The 16,833-nt window shown below is 46.8% G+C and overlaps 2 protein-coding genes across 4 annotated transcripts in view; both read left to right on the top strand.

Annotated features, from left to right (window-relative positions):
- The window catches only part of Itfg2 (integrin alpha FG-GAP repeat containing 2), a 27,677-nt gene extending 17,222 nt beyond the window's left edge, over positions 1–10,455 (top strand). Inside the window, exons 2-12 of one of the 3 annotated variants that reach the window (XM_010611547.3) lie at positions 2,098–2,193; positions 2,943–2,984; positions 3,154–3,325; positions 4,147–4,286; positions 4,926–5,074; positions 5,371–5,468; positions 5,630–5,683; positions 5,782–5,873; positions 6,318–6,435; positions 7,830–8,003; positions 8,077–10,450. In XM_010611547.3, the coding sequence (XP_010609849.1) occupies positions 2,098–2,193; positions 2,943–2,984; positions 3,154–3,325; positions 4,147–4,286; positions 4,926–5,074; positions 5,371–5,468; positions 5,630–5,683; positions 5,782–5,873; positions 6,318–6,435; positions 7,830–8,003; positions 8,077–8,180 (1,239 nt within the window). In that variant the 3' untranslated portion in view covers positions 8,181–10,450. Of the gene's footprint in view, positions 1–2,097; positions 2,194–2,942; positions 2,985–3,153; positions 3,326–4,146; positions 4,287–4,925; positions 5,075–5,370; positions 5,684–5,764; positions 5,874–6,317; positions 6,436–7,829; positions 8,004–8,076 lie in introns of those variants that run through there. The other 2 variants (XM_010611546.3, XM_010611548.3) reach the window with 2 other exon arrangements.
- Positions 10,456–14,423: 3,968 nt separating this feature from the next.
- On the top strand, positions 14,424–15,657 carry Sptssa (serine palmitoyltransferase small subunit A). The gene has a single exon (XM_033766145.1). It carries the CDS (start codon positions 14,443–14,445, stop codon positions 14,644–14,646), a length of 204 nt encoding a protein of 67 aa, XP_033622036.1. The 5' UTR covers positions 14,424–14,442; the 3' UTR covers positions 14,647–15,657.
- Positions 15,658–16,833: the final 1,176 nt, after the last annotated feature.

Raw genomic sequence — 16,833 nt, 5'->3', positions numbered from 1 at the left:
AGAGATTGAACTGGACCTTGCTCTTACAAAGCAGGTGGTGGAAACACTGAGCTAAATCTCCAGCCCTGTACCTTTTTTGAGACGGGGGGGAAAGTGTCCACCCATTCCTCTTCTCCCACAAAAGGGTACAAGCCAATTAGCAGACATTTTGTTGTTGTTGTTTGTTTTTCTGGTACCAGAGATCAAACTTAGGACCTTGTGCTTGCAAGGCAGGCATGGCACCACTAAGCTAAATCCCCAGGCCCCTAGCAGACATTGTTTTGGGGTTTTTGTTTAATTTTCATTTGTTTTTCATTTTTGAGTAGGTGATTTAAACATTCTTGGGGTTCACTCAACCTTTTGTTTACTCTCTTAATTGAGCCAATTTATGGCCTTCTAGTAATGGGTTTGGTAGAGGAGTGTAAATCTGGCCAAGGACTGTTGACAGAGACAGCCTTATTTTAACACTGAGACAGGCCTTATCCTCACAGCCAAGATCCTATACTTACTTTCTCAGTTGAGGCAATTTATAGCCTTTTAGCAATGGGTCTAGTAGGGGAAGAGATGTAAATCTAGCCAAGGAATGTTGGCGTGGGGCTGTCTCAGGTGACTTTGCCCAAGTCCTGGAAGTTGTAGTCTTCTTACAAAGTATGGTTTTTAGTTATAATTTCCTGTCTCCTTTCTACCTCTTTTATTTCTTTTATCCTACCTCAAAACTGTTTGTAGAAACAGGGTTTGGATCAACTTGGTTATCATGATCAGCCCCTAAAAGCGTGACTCCCCAGGTGGCAGTGGTGGATAAGAGGCTTCATTCAGGGAGTCCGCTCTCCTCAGAGCCTCTCCAACAGTTGAGGGAAACAGAGGCCCAAAGCCAGAATGTTGACCCCAGTGAGTGATGCCTTCAGGCTTCCTTCCTCAGTCATCTTCCTTGTTAAACACACATCAGGCTTTAAAGGCCTTGCTGAAAGAGGGAGGGCCTTGGGAGCTGGCCTTTTTATTTGGTTATTTGGTCCTGGTTAAATGGAAAGTCTGACTTAGAAGAGCCAGTCAGGTATTTGGGGCAGAGAGCTATTCAAGAGTCAGACTTTTCTTGGATGGATCAGATCCTACATAGCCTCCATTCCTCTACCTTCTACCCCACAACACACACACACACACACACACACACACACACACACACACACACACACACACACACAAACACACACACACACACACACACACACACACACACACACACACACACACACACCCGTACCTCTAAATTCTGGGAAACTGGCTATGTTGGTCACACATCTCCCTCAAAAAATTGGGGGATGCTGAGGATGGAACCCAGGGCCTAGTGCGTGCTAGGCAGCCACTGAGCTACATTCCAAGAAGTTTTCTCAAAAGATTTGTCAGAGTCCCAGCCTGAGGTAGTGTAGTTTAATTGTTATGAGTAGGCAGGTAGAGCAGTCTAATTCAAGCAGCTGGTTAATCAAGCAGCTGGTCAAGCTTAGAAATGTAAAATTAGTGACACAGCACCTGCCATGCAAGCACAAGGTCTGTTACCAAAAATAAACAAAAGAGAGAGAGAGGTAAGGACCTCTCCTCCCAGGATAAAGACATGCTAAGTTAGTTGATAGCTCCTCCCTAATCTCTGGACTGGTCTTAGAAAATGTTAGAAATGCAGAATAACCAGTTTCCTTCTAACTTGCTTCAACCAGATAGCCAGAACCAGGTAAGTAATTTCTTTCAAACCCTAAATCCAAAGCCACTTGTTTAAAATGAGTCCCCAAGGCTCTGCCTATCTATATAAGGCCAAGACCAAGAAAACACATTGAATGTTAGACTTCTGTTCCCTCTTGGTGAGTATCTACCAAGAACCTTTTTTTCTAATTATTATTTTTAATGAACACTCCCCTAACTTCTTCCTTTTGTCCATGGTTTTATTCTTCAACCATTTGAGAAAGAGCTCAGGCATGCCACCTGTGATCCCAGCACTTGGGAAGCTGAGGTAGGAGGATTACTGCAAATTCAAGGCCAGCTTGGGCTATACACGGAGCCCATGTCTCAAAAAAAAAGCTTAGGTTTACACAAAATGAACTGTTTCACTAACATTCTTCTCTCTCTTTGAAGTTAAATGAACTGGTTGTCGGAGACACCAGTGGAAAGCTCTCTGTGTATAAAAATGATGACAGCCGGCCGTGGCTCACCTGCACCTGCCAGGGGATGGTCAGTACTCACCTCCCTGGGTTTTGAGGGGAAGGTGGGGGAAGGATCCCTTTAGAGCAGGCACTGTGAAGGAGAGGCCCACCCCAGAGCTCCCCAGTTTATTCTGACCTCCCAGCTGTTCAGCCCAGCCGTGCTTGGAACTTATTTGACACAAGCCAAGCTCTCACATCTCCTCCTCCCTATCCCCCGCATGCAAGACTATGCTTTATGCTGTGGGGACCCTTGCTGCTTTATAAAAGCTGAGTGAAGCTGACCCCATAAAGTATAGCCACGTGTCACGTCAGAGCAGGGACCTCTTCCAAGGAATAGTTAGGCTCTTTCTCCCTATGAGAACATCATAGAGTATGCACATAAACTACTGCAGGACCAGGTGATGCGGTCTTAGGTGACCACCATCATACGTGTTGTTTGTTGTTGACTGAAACATTGTTATGGAGCACATGGTGGTATGGTCAAAATGGGGAGTAATAATTGGAATCCGTTTAGAAATATGGTAGTCTAGCTATCTAAGATGTAAGGTTTTTGTTTTAAGCCCAAAGTATCTAGCCTGTCTCAGATTTTCATATTGTTGTCTGGGTAAACTGAACTTATAGCACAATAATTGGGTTGGTAAAAACTGTTGATGGATGTCACATGATAAGCTTTCAGTAAATGATGATAGTTAAGAAACTCACTCCATCATGCTTCATAGGGATTAGAGAAGACTGTTCTTACTGTTGCCTCCCTGAGCCTACTTTTCTCTCTTGCAGTTGACTTGTGTTGGAGTTGGAGATGTGTGTAATAAAGGAAAGGTAAAGTACTCTATGGAATGGGCTCTGATATAATTCCATGGCCTGCTCTCCTCCCTATCGCAGAGAAAGCCAGCCCTGACCCCTGAGATGTAATTATCATCCTTGCACCCCGACCTCCCTCTCTAGGCCAGTCCGTCTCTCCTGTACCTGTCTTTCTTCTTTCTCCCAGAACCTGGTGGTAGCAGTGAGCGCTGAAGGCTGGTTTCATTTGTTTGACCTGACACCTGCCAAGGTCCTGGATGCCTCTGGACACCATGAAACACTGGTGGGAGAGGAGCAGCGTCCAGTCTTCAAGCAGCACATCCCAGCCAACACCAAGGTCATGCTGATCAGTGACATTGGTGAGCATAGTTTGCTTTGCAGGCAACCAAGGCCATAGAGCCAGTGGGTGTTAGGACAGATCTCAAGGATTAGTGTGAGGGAAGGGGTCCTTATTCATTAACACATTTGTTATGTATTTAAGGCCAAGTTACTGAGCTCTCATTGTGGGCCAGGTGTTGTTTTAGGCACTAGAATTATACTAATGAATGAAACAGACAAAAATAACTGCTTTCTAGACTCTACTATAGAAAGAAAAACAAATTTGTAAGAAAATTAAATAGTTGGGCTGGGCCTGTTGCTCAGTTGTAGAATACTTGCCTAACATGCATGAAGCTCTGAGCTCCATCTGCATCACAGCAAAAAATAAATTTAAGTGGTATATTAGAAAGTAATAAATGCTGCAGAGAAAATAAGTCATAGAAATGGTTCTGGCTTTATCAAGGTAGAGGTCACAGTTTTAAGTGGAGCTGTCAAGGATGTCCTTGCTGAGAAGGTGGCATTTGGTAGGCAATTGAAAGTGGCAAGAGAATGAGCTTTCCAGACCAGAAGCTGTCTGAAAGTGGGAGGTGCATGGGATGAATCAGGACATCGGAGCATATAATAGGATTGTACACAGAGTGAGGCTCCAGGACAGGGACACAGGGAGCTACATGAGCACAAGGAAAGGTTGGGAGGCAGCAGCTACAGTGGGCATGAGTAGTACAAAAAGTTGGACATGATGTTGCACCAGATAAAAGTGCCAGCAGCAATGACAGTGGCAGAAGAGAGGAAGGTGCTTGTAGTGCTCAAGCTGACCAGTCCAGATTTGGCTCCAATTGCAGCTTATTCTCTGTGTCTGCAGACGGTGATGGGTGTTGTGAACTGGTGGTAGGACACACAGACCGTGTGGTGCGCGCCTTCCGCTGGGAAGAACTATCTGAGGGTACTGGACACCTGACAGGACAGCTGGTATCCCTCAAGAAGTGGATGCTGGAGGGCCAGGTGAGAGGCTGAGTTAAGGAAACTAGGAACCCAGGAGGCAGAGAGCAAGGCATTCTGGAGGGGTCCTATGGGAGAACATTCATGGGACAGGGTCAGGGCAAGGGACAGGGACAAAGGGAAAATCATTTGCTGAGAAAGACCCAAAAATTATCATCTCCAAACAAGATCTTCACAGAAAGTCTAATAACGGGTAAAAAGCAAAGAACATTGGGTTGAAGTGCCAGGCATGGTGGTGCACCCCTGTATCCCAGCACTGAGGAGGCTGAGGCAGGAGGATAGCTGTGAGTTCAAGACCAGCCTGGGCTACATAGTGAGTTCCAGGTCAGTTTCAACACAACTACATAGTGAGACCCTGTCTCAAAAAAACAAACAAACAAAAAAGAGTATTGGGTTGAGAAATAAGAGTATTCAGTAAATGTGGTATGGATCCCGTCAGGATGGAGACCCAGTAGGGCATTTATAGTGGAAAGCAGAAGGAGTGGGTAGAGGGAAGGATTCTCCAGACTCCACAGTCCTTCCTCCTGTGCCGCCAGCACTGGATAGCTATTCCCAGGAGCCCTTTCCAACTATATCCCCTCTTCCTGTCAGGCCTCACCCCTCCTTGCTCCATCCCCACTGAAACCCCATTCCCTAGTACAGGTGGACAGTCTCTCAGTGACCCCAGGACCGCTGGGTGTTCCTGAACTGATGGTATCTCAGCCGGGCTGTGCTTACGCAGTTCTTCTGTGCACCTGGAACAAGGACACTGGATCATCCCCTGCCTCTGAGGAGGACATGGAAGGGAGTAGGTAAGAGGGTACAGGACTGCAAAGTGTGTGGGTGCATGGAAGCAAAAACGGGCTTCCCAAGGACACATGGTAGGAAGACAGTCTGCAGCTGACAGACCTTCGTCTTCCATTACAGAAGATCATTTGGGTACCCAGGGAATCCTGAGCTTTAATTTTGCAGCATCTGAAAGAGGCTCAAGGTTTCTGCCTGGCAGGTCAATCTCTCTTGCTCTTACGGGGATAGAAGCCACCAAGGGCCTGGAGAACTCATCTCATATGGCCCCACACAGCCTACCCCCTGCCCCGCCTCCTCACAGAGAGCCCGCAGCTGCCCGAGATGTAGTGCTGCGCCAGACCTCCGGCCGAATCCACAACAAGAACGTCTCTACTCACCTGATAGGCAACATCAAACAAGGTGAAGGTGGAGTGGGAGGGAGAGCACTGAGGAGAGGAGGAAAGAGATCCAGTGCCTTGCCCTTGCTTCTAGATGGTCCTTCCCTCCCTGAGGGGGCTGCCTTCATCCTAGAGACAGGTTTTGCTTGCTCTGCCCTTCACATTGTTCCATCCCAACCGCAGGCCACAACCCTGAGAGTGGTAGCTCTGACCTCTTTGCCCTCTGCACCCTGGATGGTAAGCAAAGCTGAGCTGGGCAAGGGCAAAGGACTGTGCCAGTGGGATCTTCTCGGGGATTGATTGGCTCATCTATTCCAGGCCATCTGTCTCCACAGGGACACTGAAGCTCATGGAGGAAGCAGACAAGCTGCTGTGGTCAGTGCAGGTGGATCACCAGCTGTTCGCCTTGGAGAAGTTAGATGTCACAGTGAGTGGGTGTGGGTGGGATGGAGCACTTGTGCCTTCTACACCGAGATGAATGCTGCATCCAGCCACTCACATCCATCTGCTGTCAGCCACTGACATTCCTCTAAGCCTTCCTGTAGCTCCTCTCATGTCAATCACGGAGACCAGGCAAGGGGGAACAGGGATTGGGTCCCCGCTGAATGAATGACTTGCTTTCAGAAAGCTGAAAGCTTGCAGCTCAAATTTCCTCAGAATAAAGTTGTGAATAAGGCTGCCTGTTCCACGGCATTATGAAAGGTGGCTCTTTTGACTGCCCTGTTGGGTGGGCACAGCTCTTTCCCAGCTCACAGTCTGCCACCCAGAGTCAAGTTTGTGTCCTTTATAGCCTTTCCAGCCTCTGCCGTAGGTGTCTTGCTAAAGCACCCCTGGCCATTCCTGTTTCCTTGTCTCTGAACCACCCCGCCAGGGTAATGGACGTGAGGAGGTGGTTGCGTGTGCCTGGGATGGACAGACATATATCATCGATCACAACCGTACTGTTGTCCGCTTCCAGGTGGATGAAAATATCCGCGCCTTCTGTGCAGGTGTGATCCTCCCCTCAGTCCCTCTCTGGGCACACATATTAGATAGTGGCACGAGAGGTACTACAGAAATGTTTGCCTCTCCTTTCTACTCGTTGTTTGTTTGTTTGTTTGTTTTGGTTTTTTGAGACAGGGTCTCACTATGTAGTTGAGACTGACCTGGAACTCACTATGTAATCCAGGCTGGTCTCAAACTCACAGAGATCCTCCTGCCTCAGCCTCCCGAATGCTGTAATTACAGGCATGTGCCATCACGCCCGGCTTTCCTTTCTATTCATGATGGACATAGCCACAAGTGGAAATCTTCATAAATGAATAAGTGCTTTATTTAGCTCTCTCACTAACTGTCGATAGGCAGGTACTCCATCACCACTGTGACAGTTCTTTTGTTTTTTTGTTTTTTGGTTTTTTGGTTTTTTGAGACAGGGTCTCACTATATAGTTGAGACTGATCTGAAACTCACTGTGTAGCCCAGGCTGGTCTTAAACTCACAGCAGTCCTCCTGCCTCAGCCTCCCGAGTGCTAGGATTATGGGCATGCGCCACCACGCCTGGCCTGTGAAAGTTTTAAATAAGAGAAATTAAGATATCTCTGACTATTTTAAAGAATGGGATTCATTCTCACTCTGTATCTGGGATGTGAAAAGACATTAGAGTTCTTTTTCATCTGAGTGTGCTAGAGCTCTGAGAAAAATTCTCCTAGAGCATTCTCAGTTCCAAATTGAAAACCTTGGAAAACAGCACCAACTTTTTTGGGCAAGCAAGGGATATGTGTGGTACCAAAATAATGAAGATCTGTGCATGCGTCAGTGATGGAGAACCAAATACATGAGGTGATGGTTCAATCTCCAGCACCACAAAAAATGAACAAACAGGATGATAGGAGCTGGGCCTGTCTCCAGAAGACACACATCAGTGACCTGAAAAGCTGACATGAAAGGTGGTAGACTGGAGACTTAGCACAGTGGTTCTGGTGCCTGCCTCACAAGGGCAAGGGCAAGGGTCTGAGTTCAATCCCTGGTACCAAAAAAAGAAATGAAGGGTGGAAACCCAAGAGAAACCTCCCTTTCTGGCCATATTTTGCTGGCCAACACTTTGGACGGGCAGGGCTGTCCCGCAAGAATCCAGGATAAAACTAGAATGGGAAAATCAAAAATACCACCTTTTAGATACTGTTCTGTGCCTAGTTTTTCACTACAGTTTTTTCATATCTTGGTGGGTCCGAGATTTTCCTGGCCTAACCCATTTACTGAGTTCCCAGCATAGAAGAAATAGAAAGTAGACCTTTGTTTGTTGCTCAGCATGGGGCGGGGCACAGAACTCTGACTCTGATATCTGGGTCTTGTTCTTGCCCCCACCAGAGGAACTTAAGCTTGTCTCATTGTCCTTGTATCCCAGGCCTGTATGCCTGCAAAGAGGGCCACAACAGCCCCTGCCTCGTGTATGTCACCTTCAACCAGAAGATCTACGTGTACTGGGAGGTGCAACTAGAGCGGATGGAGTCCAGCAATCTGCTGAAGGTGTTAGAGGCTGAACCTGAGTACCATAGCCTGCTACAGGAGCTGGGCGTGGGTGAGTCCTGGGAAAGCCAGGGGCGAGGCACCCAGGAACCCACAGCCTCTCACTCGTTCCTTTCTCTCATCAGATCCTGATGACCTCTGTGCAGCTCGCACCCTGCTTCACCGGCTCCTCTACCACCCAGACCAGCCACCACAGTGTCCTTCCTCCAGCCCACAGGACCCTACCTAGCTGGGCTTGGCCTCTCAGCTGCTGAAGGATGCTCTCAACCCTCACCTCCACCCCAGAGGTGTCCACAGTGTTGGCAGGAGAAGGAATGTACTTACAGAGGAACTGGAGTGGATACTTGGCATGGGAAGGTGCTGTGACTAGGTTGACCACGAACTAGAAGCCTCTTGGTGTTTTGTTAATCAGTGCATATATGAAATACATAATAGCTGCATTCATTTTGGGGAAATTAGTGTATTGTGTATCAGTCATTTTTAATCCCTTAACCTACCTCCCTTACCCCACAAACTGTCTCCCATGTTTGGGGGGAGGGGCCTGCTGAGTAGTCCACGCTGGCTTAGAACCTGGTAGGTACACCAGGCTGGTCTTGAACTCATGATCCTTCTGCTTTTCAGATTATAGACATCTGCCCCATATCTGGCTCCTCTCCTCTTTTGGGTGAAGAAGAGATAAGGTGACCCTCTGCCCATTTCCTTATGGACCTCATCAGCTGGGTCGTAGGATCCTAGCCTTGTTCTGAGTCATTCAGGATGCCCCTGCCTCCCTCTCTAAGCTCCCTGCTCTCACTGTAGAAAACAGACTTCTTTTTGAGAACAGACAAATTTTTTGCAGAGCCCCAACACCCAGTAGGAGACCAGTCTCTTCCGTCCTAGGAAAGCAGTGGAGGTAGGGCCTCCTTCCCATCCTAAACATCACCTTTCGTGGCACAGCTCCAGGTGATTGACATTAGTAATTTATCAGAGGACTGGCAAACTATTTTGTTTAAAAAGGTCTTCCAGGACATCTTGCAGCCTGATCTTACTTGTGTTCCTAGCAACCCTGAGATGATTTTTCTCCATTTACTAAAGCAACGTGGTCAGTGCTTTCACATTTTGTCATATTTCCCACCTTTTTCGTTCTAGTGCTGGGGATAGAACCCAGGGCCTTGCATGTACTAGGCAACTATCTACCACTGATCTGTGTCCCAGCCTTGCTGTATCCGTAAATGTTGTGCAGCTTGCAGGCCCTTCTCCCACATCCCCACTGTCTTCTTTCTCCCAGAACACCTTACTGCATTAAGACCATAGTCATTTACAATTTGATGCAGCTTTATCCTCCAGACCATATCAGAATTGTATCATGGAATGTTTATGTTCTTTCTAGTTGGTTGGTTTGTTGGCTTATTTGCAGTTTTGGAGATTGAACTCAGGGCCTTTGTACTGAACTACATCCTCGGCCCTTGTTTATATTTTGACACAGGGTCTCACTAAAGTTCTTAAGTCCCCCCAGGCTGAGCTGACTTAGGACCCTCCTACCTCAGCTTCCAGAGTGCTACGAGTATAAGCATGTATCATCGTGCCCAGCTTCTTTGTGCTCCAAATCAGTGTTTTTCAAGTTGTAGGTAATAATCCTTTAGTAGCTTGTGGCCACCATTTTTTAAATGAAAGTAGAATAGAATAAAGTAAACTGGAAGTCCATTGATTACAGTGTAGATATGGTTTTGTCACAATTGTATATGTAATATAAAATACATTCCATATACCATGCCCTTGGTTGTACCAACCCCATGCAAATGGATCAGCCTAGAGAAAGGCCTGCATCCACATTTCCTTCCCATAAGGCAAATGAGCAGAGTCACCATTCTGGCAGCAAGGAAGACCAGAGAGAAACACTGCCTAGAGAAGCAGCTTTTCATTCAAATGGAGAAGCAGCTGGCTGCCAGCCTGCATTGGCCCTGGAATCTATCATTATAGAAGCAGAGAAGCGGGCAAAAGTCATGGAGCAAGGCGGGATGGGGAATCCAGTAAGGACCTTGAGACCAGGTACCATGATGGATATCTAACCAAGCCCCTCCTTCTGAAGGCTGAGAACAGTAAGGCTAGACATCATGGGTGGCTCTTTGCACCCTGGGTCTTCCCTAATGTATCCCAGGCTCAGATGTAGTTTCCAGCCTAAGAATCCCAGGTGCACAGTCCTGTTAGGTACACCTTTTTCTCTGTCCCTAATTATTTGAGTCAGAAAGACACCCAGGGGTCTGGCTTGGCATTTGCATTCTCCTCTTCACAGTGAAGTTTTGACTGGCTCTGACCAGGCAGCGGAATCAAGACAAGCTGAAGCTTGGATAACCAAAAAGAAGATGGCAGGTGCCTTAAGGAGGTATACAGCTCTAGAAATAATGGACACTGGTTAGATTAAATCTGAACACTCTCTACTGTGCAGGGTTGCTTCTCCCAGAGCTCTTTTGCACACTCCACCAGAGGGGTCCAGAGAGCAGAAAAGCAAAAGGAGCCAGGGATTTAGCTCAGTGGTGCTGCTGCCTGCCTTTCAAGCACTAGGTCCCGAGTTCAATTCCCGGTATCAAAGAAAAGAAAAGCAAATGGAAAAGGATAAACATGCAGAAGGTCAAGAGCCAGCTCACAGCTTTAATCAATTAGTGGGCTTTAGAAGTTTGTGACCTGGAAAAAATACCTAATGTAAGCTTTCAGCCTTAGGAACTGGACTTTCCCATATGACTCCCTTTGCTTAACATGAATTAATGAATTATTGTGTTTGCCATGTCCTTTCCCATTCAGCTGGGAGCGAATGTGTGCAGAACTAAAAGGGAGGGCAAGTGCCAAAACAGACCATGCCCCAGCCAGGGGGGCTTGGCAGTCTGCTTGTTGCAGACACTAAGCCTCAGAGGTGAGGTGATGGGAAGGGCAGGTAAGTAGTGGTGGGGTGCACTGGGCACAGGTGGGGATAGCAATTGACTGCCAGCTTTGACTGGTGGTCAGAGCCGCGCCTAGAGCTCCGTTATGTTCCAGTCCTTTCTGTAGCCCTGACCTGGCTTTGCTCTTCTTGAGAAGGGGTTGACAGGAGGAGAGCAGAACCCCGGAGTCATGGGACCTGCAGAGGAAATTCTTCCTGGGGCAGAGGACAGCTGCTGAGCAGCAGGGGGGAGGCCAGCAGCTGAGAGGAGTTGGATGGCAGAGGCCAGGGTGGTAAAAGTCATCCACTCAAGTCATGGTAAGGAAAGGTAGAAGAGATGAAAAGCTGCTGTCATCATGGGAAGACTTCACCCACCACCTTGCCCGAGCATGCCCCTGCCTATTGCCCTAGCCTTAGTTCCAGCTGCCGTACCTGAGCTGGGGCCCTGGGTGCCACATCCCCACCTGAGCTTCCAGGATCATCTTCCCTAACCAGACCCCACTCCCATCCCTCCCCCATGACTCAACTGATTTGTGTTCTCTAACCCTGGCCTACATAGCATGTAAATCTTTACTACCATAGCCTTCTAGCCACTCTTTAAAAAAAAAAAAAAAGCTTTATTGAGAGTCATATACCATAAAATTGATTCTTGTGAAGTATACAGCTCAGTAGTGTTTTTTGCTGTGCTAAAGATGGAACCCAGAGTTTTTCACATGCTAGGATTCTACATTGAGCTACATCCCCAGGCTCAAGTCAGTGTTTTAAGTATTTTCACAGAGCTGTAAACTATCACCAGGGTCCCACGACAGGGAAATATTTTTGTTACCCCACCCCATATGTTCATTTGAGCTGCCCTTTCACCCCAGGGGCCTGAGGCATCCAGCAAGAGATTGGGTATTAATGGGCACCTGTGTCCACAGCCACTCTAAGCAGCTGGGCTCAGCACTAACAGGAGAATTGTAGATCCATGCAGCCCAAGAGGAAGTGGTGTTGGAACCTTCAATTTTCCCAGCCCTTTGATGATTCTCTTTTTAAAATGAGTGGAGCGGGGCTGGGGATTTACCTCAGTGGTTCTGCCACTGGCCTTGCAGCGCAAGGACCCAAGTTTGATCCCTGGTACATACATACATACATACATACATAAAATGAGTGGAGGGAATAAACTGAGTCCTAGAAAGTGATTTATGGGAGTCATAATTGAAGCAAACGACTTTCTGGTAAAGGAACCAAAAAAGGGAAATGGAGATACACATAAGCAGGGAAAGATTGGGCCAGAAGTAGAGATCTGTTAGTTTCAAGCAATCATTGGGAGGTTAAGAGCCTCCTGATCAGAGAGCTTTAGAGCAGAAGAGCATTACTTTTTTTGTGTGTTTGGGGTGTTTGGGGTGTACAATACTAGGAATCAAACCTTTGCACTGAGCTACATCCCTAGCCTGTTTTATTTTGAGACAAGTCCACACTAACTTGCCTAGGCTACCCTCAAACTCATGATGCTCCTGGTTCAGCCTTATAATGCTAGGATTACAAGTATCCACTACCACAACCACTTCATCAGGACACTCAGACATGGGTAAGCAAGAGGCTCACCACTCAGAATGAAGATGAATTCACTTTGGGGTGTGTGCAAACACTTTGGTGCACTCTGCGATACATGTATATATGACATAACAGTTTCCTCATTCCAAACATTTGCTGAGAATCTCCTATACATAAGACGTGTTATTAAAAGACACTTTGATGAATGCTGTTTTTCAACAGTTTAAAGAAGTAAAATATAAGGACCATGAATTTAGCTCATTGGTGCCACATCTACCTCGCAAGTGCAAGGTCCTGAGTTTGATCCCCAGTACTGAAAAAAAAAAACAGTAAAATGTAGCTGGGCATGGTCTCACATGCCTGTCATCCCAGTACTCAGGAGGCTAAGGCAGGAAGATTGCCATGAGTTTGAGAAGTATATAGGGAGACCCTGTCTCAAAAAAGCAACAGCACAAAAAGGTAAAATGTAACTCCACAATATGGTCTGTAAGAGTATTATAAGTAAGGTGCCTTGATGTGGAAACAACTATGTGGACAAAGGGACAGGAGGGCAGGCAGCGGGATGGGAGCATTTACTGGAAATGGTTCAGTGGCACCAGAACTCATACAGCCTTCACCATGGAACACGAGCCTTTCCCATACATGCACACACCTTGCCATTGTGTAGAGCACAATGAGGACCACATACCTTTAAATATTAGACTGACAGCAGGGAAGGAGGTAGAGAAATAGTGAGAGATGGGATTGCAGAGAAGATGGGTTGAGGCTGAGAAAGATAGGGAATCCCATTCTTAGGTCCAGGTTAGGAGAGAAGTGCCTTTTCTCCCATCCTACCTTTAATGGAATTCGGTCCCCTATAGGTCTCTCCCCTTGCAACGGACCAGGAGAGCTGGAACTTCTGTCCCCACAGCCTTCTGCTGCTTTGGCCATGAGTCAGGAACTGCACCAGAGGGCACCCCCGGCGCCAACTGGTCCCCTCCACCAGTTGTCTGGATTCTACGGTGCAGATCATCAGAAGCAGTGAAGGCAGACAAGTCAGCCCGCGTTCCAGGCCAGTCAGTTCCTAAGCCTTACATATCCATAGCGCCCACCCCAGCCCCACCCTAGACCTCATCTCAGTGAGAAACTGGCACAAGCCCACAGGGATCCCAGTAGTCCATGCAGAGAGCCCAGTGGCCCCCAGGATCAAGTCAAGCCATTTTTCTGGGGGCCCCCAAAGTGCTCAGTAGTGAGAGATGCAAAGAAATTTCCGTGCCAGGTTAGACTGATTGGCGTGGGATTCCATGTGCCGTGTACTGGGACCGTAGTACATTATGCTTGGGGAAACTTTGGTAGTAGGAAGGGGCACTGGAAGTTTTCTCTCCCTCCATCTTTCAGTGAGCTGCCACCCCAAGATACACAGTATTCAAGTGTGATGCAACAAAGTAAGTCTTCAGAACTAAGATGCTGGGTGTCTTCGGCCTCTCCCTCAACCTCCTCCATCCTCACCCTGTCCCAGCACTTTGGGTTCTGCCAGCATGGCCTCCTGCCTTCATGGGCTCTATCCTTTTCTGTCACTGCTTCACTTCAGCCTCCCCACAGCTCTCTCAGATCACTGGGCACCTTCAGTTCAAAAGAGCCTGCTTTCTGGACTGTTGCTTTCCAATCCACCAGTTCTGATTCTCCAGACTGATTATCTAGCGGTTCTACTCAAAGTGTGGCCCTCAGCTCAGCAGCTTTAGCAGCATTTGGAAGGAAGGATTTAACATAAGCATTTAAATTAAAATTCAGAATCTCAGCCCTACAGAATCAAGGTTTCTGAGCAGTGCGGCCTCCCGGGAGCGCGCGCGGGGCTGGGCGTTCCAATCCACCAGTTCTGATTCTCCAGACTGATTATCTAGCGGTTCTACTCAAAGTGTGGCCCTCAGCTCAGCAGCTTTAGCAGCATTTGGAAGGAAGGATTTAACATAAGCATTTAAATTAAAATTCAGAATCTCAGCCCTACAGAATCAAGGTTTCTGAGCAGTGCGGCCTCCCGGGAGCGCGCGCGGGGCTGGGCGCGCAGCTGCATCGCGGGAGGCGTATGGAGGGGATGACGCTGGCACGGGCCTGGAAGCGGATGTCCTGGTTCTACTACCAGTACCTGCTGGTCACACCGCTCTACATGCTGGAGCCCTGGGAGCGGATGGAGTTCAATTCCATGTTGGTTTCTGTTGTGGGCATGGCTCTGTACACTGGATACGTCTTCATGCCCCAGCACATCATTGGCGATATTGCACTACTTTGAAATTGTACAGTGACCACCATGTGACCAGGATCAAGAGGTTCCTTGGAGAAGACCCACCCTACAAAGTTGGAATGAGATTTCCTCAGATGTCCTAAGAAACTACTGGATGTCAACATAACTGACCTTATAAATATGAAGACTAAAATTCATGAGTAGAACAGGAAACTCATCCTGATTCAGGTGTTGTGTTCTTTATTTTTAATTCTAGAAGAGGCTCTTGTATAATAGTTTTTGTCTATTTTAACATTGTAGTCATTTGTACTTTGATATTAGTATTTTCTTAACCTTTGTGACTGTTTCAGTATTACCCCATGACAGCTTTTTTTAATGTAATTTTGAGTACATTTTAATTGCCTTCTATTTTTAAAACCCAATTAGTTGGGCTTTATCATTTTTGCTATTGTATGGAATATACATCTGCCTGGATATATTTCTACTCTTGACCAAAGTTTTGTAAGAAATAATACAAGATTTGGAGCAGGAGGCTGAGTAGGGGAGGATATTTTATTGAGAACTACTTACAAAAGACTTATCTGTAAACTTGAACTCAGGAGTACAACTTTAGCTATCTAGACTCTTAACAGTCTTTGCTTTAAAACTATTAAAATATTTCTTAGCAATTAAAAAATAAGACCTTGCTAAAATTAAAATAAGGAATATTTCACCTTTTAAATATTTAATTCTTATGAGGACTTATTTCCAGAAAACTTTGGTGGTGATTCTTAAGAGAATAAGTGGTTAGTTAATAGCATTATTAGTGTTTCTGAATACTGTAGAGTTTTTAATAGAAGGAAATCAGTTTCCTCTGTGGGCTATCGTTAACAGCATATGCATTTCTTTAAATTTAGTTTCATGATTGTAATGAGTGCTGCAAATGCATTTGCACATTGCAGTAAAATGTGATGCAATGAATTGTTAAAAGCATAGCAAAAAGAAGTGTGAATTTGGCTAAAATTCTTTCACTCTTTGTATTGTTTTCTTAAAAAGATTTTTATTCCTTAATGTAAAATGCCTACCTAAACTTTTAATGCAAACTCATTAAATTCAAAAAGAAAAAAAAATAAAAAAAAAAAAAAAAAAAAAAAGAATCGGGGTTTCTGATTTGATTTTGCTTTTGTGGTGCTGAAGATCAAACCCAGGGCCTTGCACATGCCAAGCAAGCACTCTACCACTGAGGTGCACCGTAGCTCCAGAACCACCCGATAACTCTTCAGGTGATTTGTGTGCACATTCAAGTTTCAGCACTAAAAGCCTGTTGCTTGCCTGAATAAGACACATTGAAGGCTCTCTCATGGAGTCACTCTTCTGAGACTGACCCCAAGCCCAGGTGACCTGGCTGCTCTCTGCATCTTCCACTCTGTGTGCCCCAGAGATGCTGCTCCTCCTGCTCATCCAGGCTGCTTTGCCTCCGTGCCTTGGTTACTGCTCACTTTGACACTCTGCTTCCTCACTGCACCCACTGGAATGGGTGACTGGCTTCTCACACTCTTCATTCTGGAGAGGCGTTTTTGTTTGATATCTGGGATTCCGTGTGCATCCTGTAATTAGTGCTGGACTGAACTCCCTCTGTCTACTTCCTGTTCCTCCCTCCTCTCAGCTCCCTTGTCCTTGCATTTCATGGGTGTTATTTCTGGATTTTGCTTTTCCACCAGCCTAAGAAGCCCTTGAAGTCAGGCCCATATCCCAATTATCTTTTTACGCCAGTGCCTAGATCAGACTATGCTACGGGTCCTTAGTAAGTGCTTGCTAAGAAATGTACCCTCCGAGCTCCACACACTCCACTGCCTGCCCTGTCTCTTTGGGACATGAATTCTGTTTATGTCCTCGGCTGAAGTGTGGGTCTCTAGACTGCAGCTCTCCTCTGATGGGAGGACCTCTGTTGGAGGAAGGAAATAATGGGCAGAAGCAGCCCCATCAAACACCGATTTCCTGAGGTTGCAGCATAGGGAATGTGGCTCTGGCTGGACAACACCAGCCCAAGAGGAGAGGGAGGGCTGGTAGGGCTTGTGGCTGGCAGGCTAGGGTGCACCCCCTTCCGGGGTCCTGGCCAGAGAAGGAAGGTGTGTGTGGCAGGGGACTGAGGGTACTAGGAGAGGCTTTATAGCATACAGGAAGTATACTGATAGGACTTGAGCTCTGATTTGTCATTTCCGGGAGCAGCAAAGGGGCATTTTAGAGCACAGCTAC

The sequence above is a fragment of the Fukomys damarensis genome, unplaced genomic scaffold (genome assembly GCF_012274545.1).
Source record: "Fukomys damarensis isolate Sample0158 unplaced genomic scaffold, DMR_v1.0_HiC HiC_scaffold_19, whole genome shotgun sequence".
Classification (NCBI taxonomy): Eukaryota; Metazoa; Chordata; class Mammalia; order Rodentia; family Bathyergidae; genus Fukomys; species Fukomys damarensis.
This window is presented reverse-complemented; position numbering and strand designations above follow the sequence as displayed.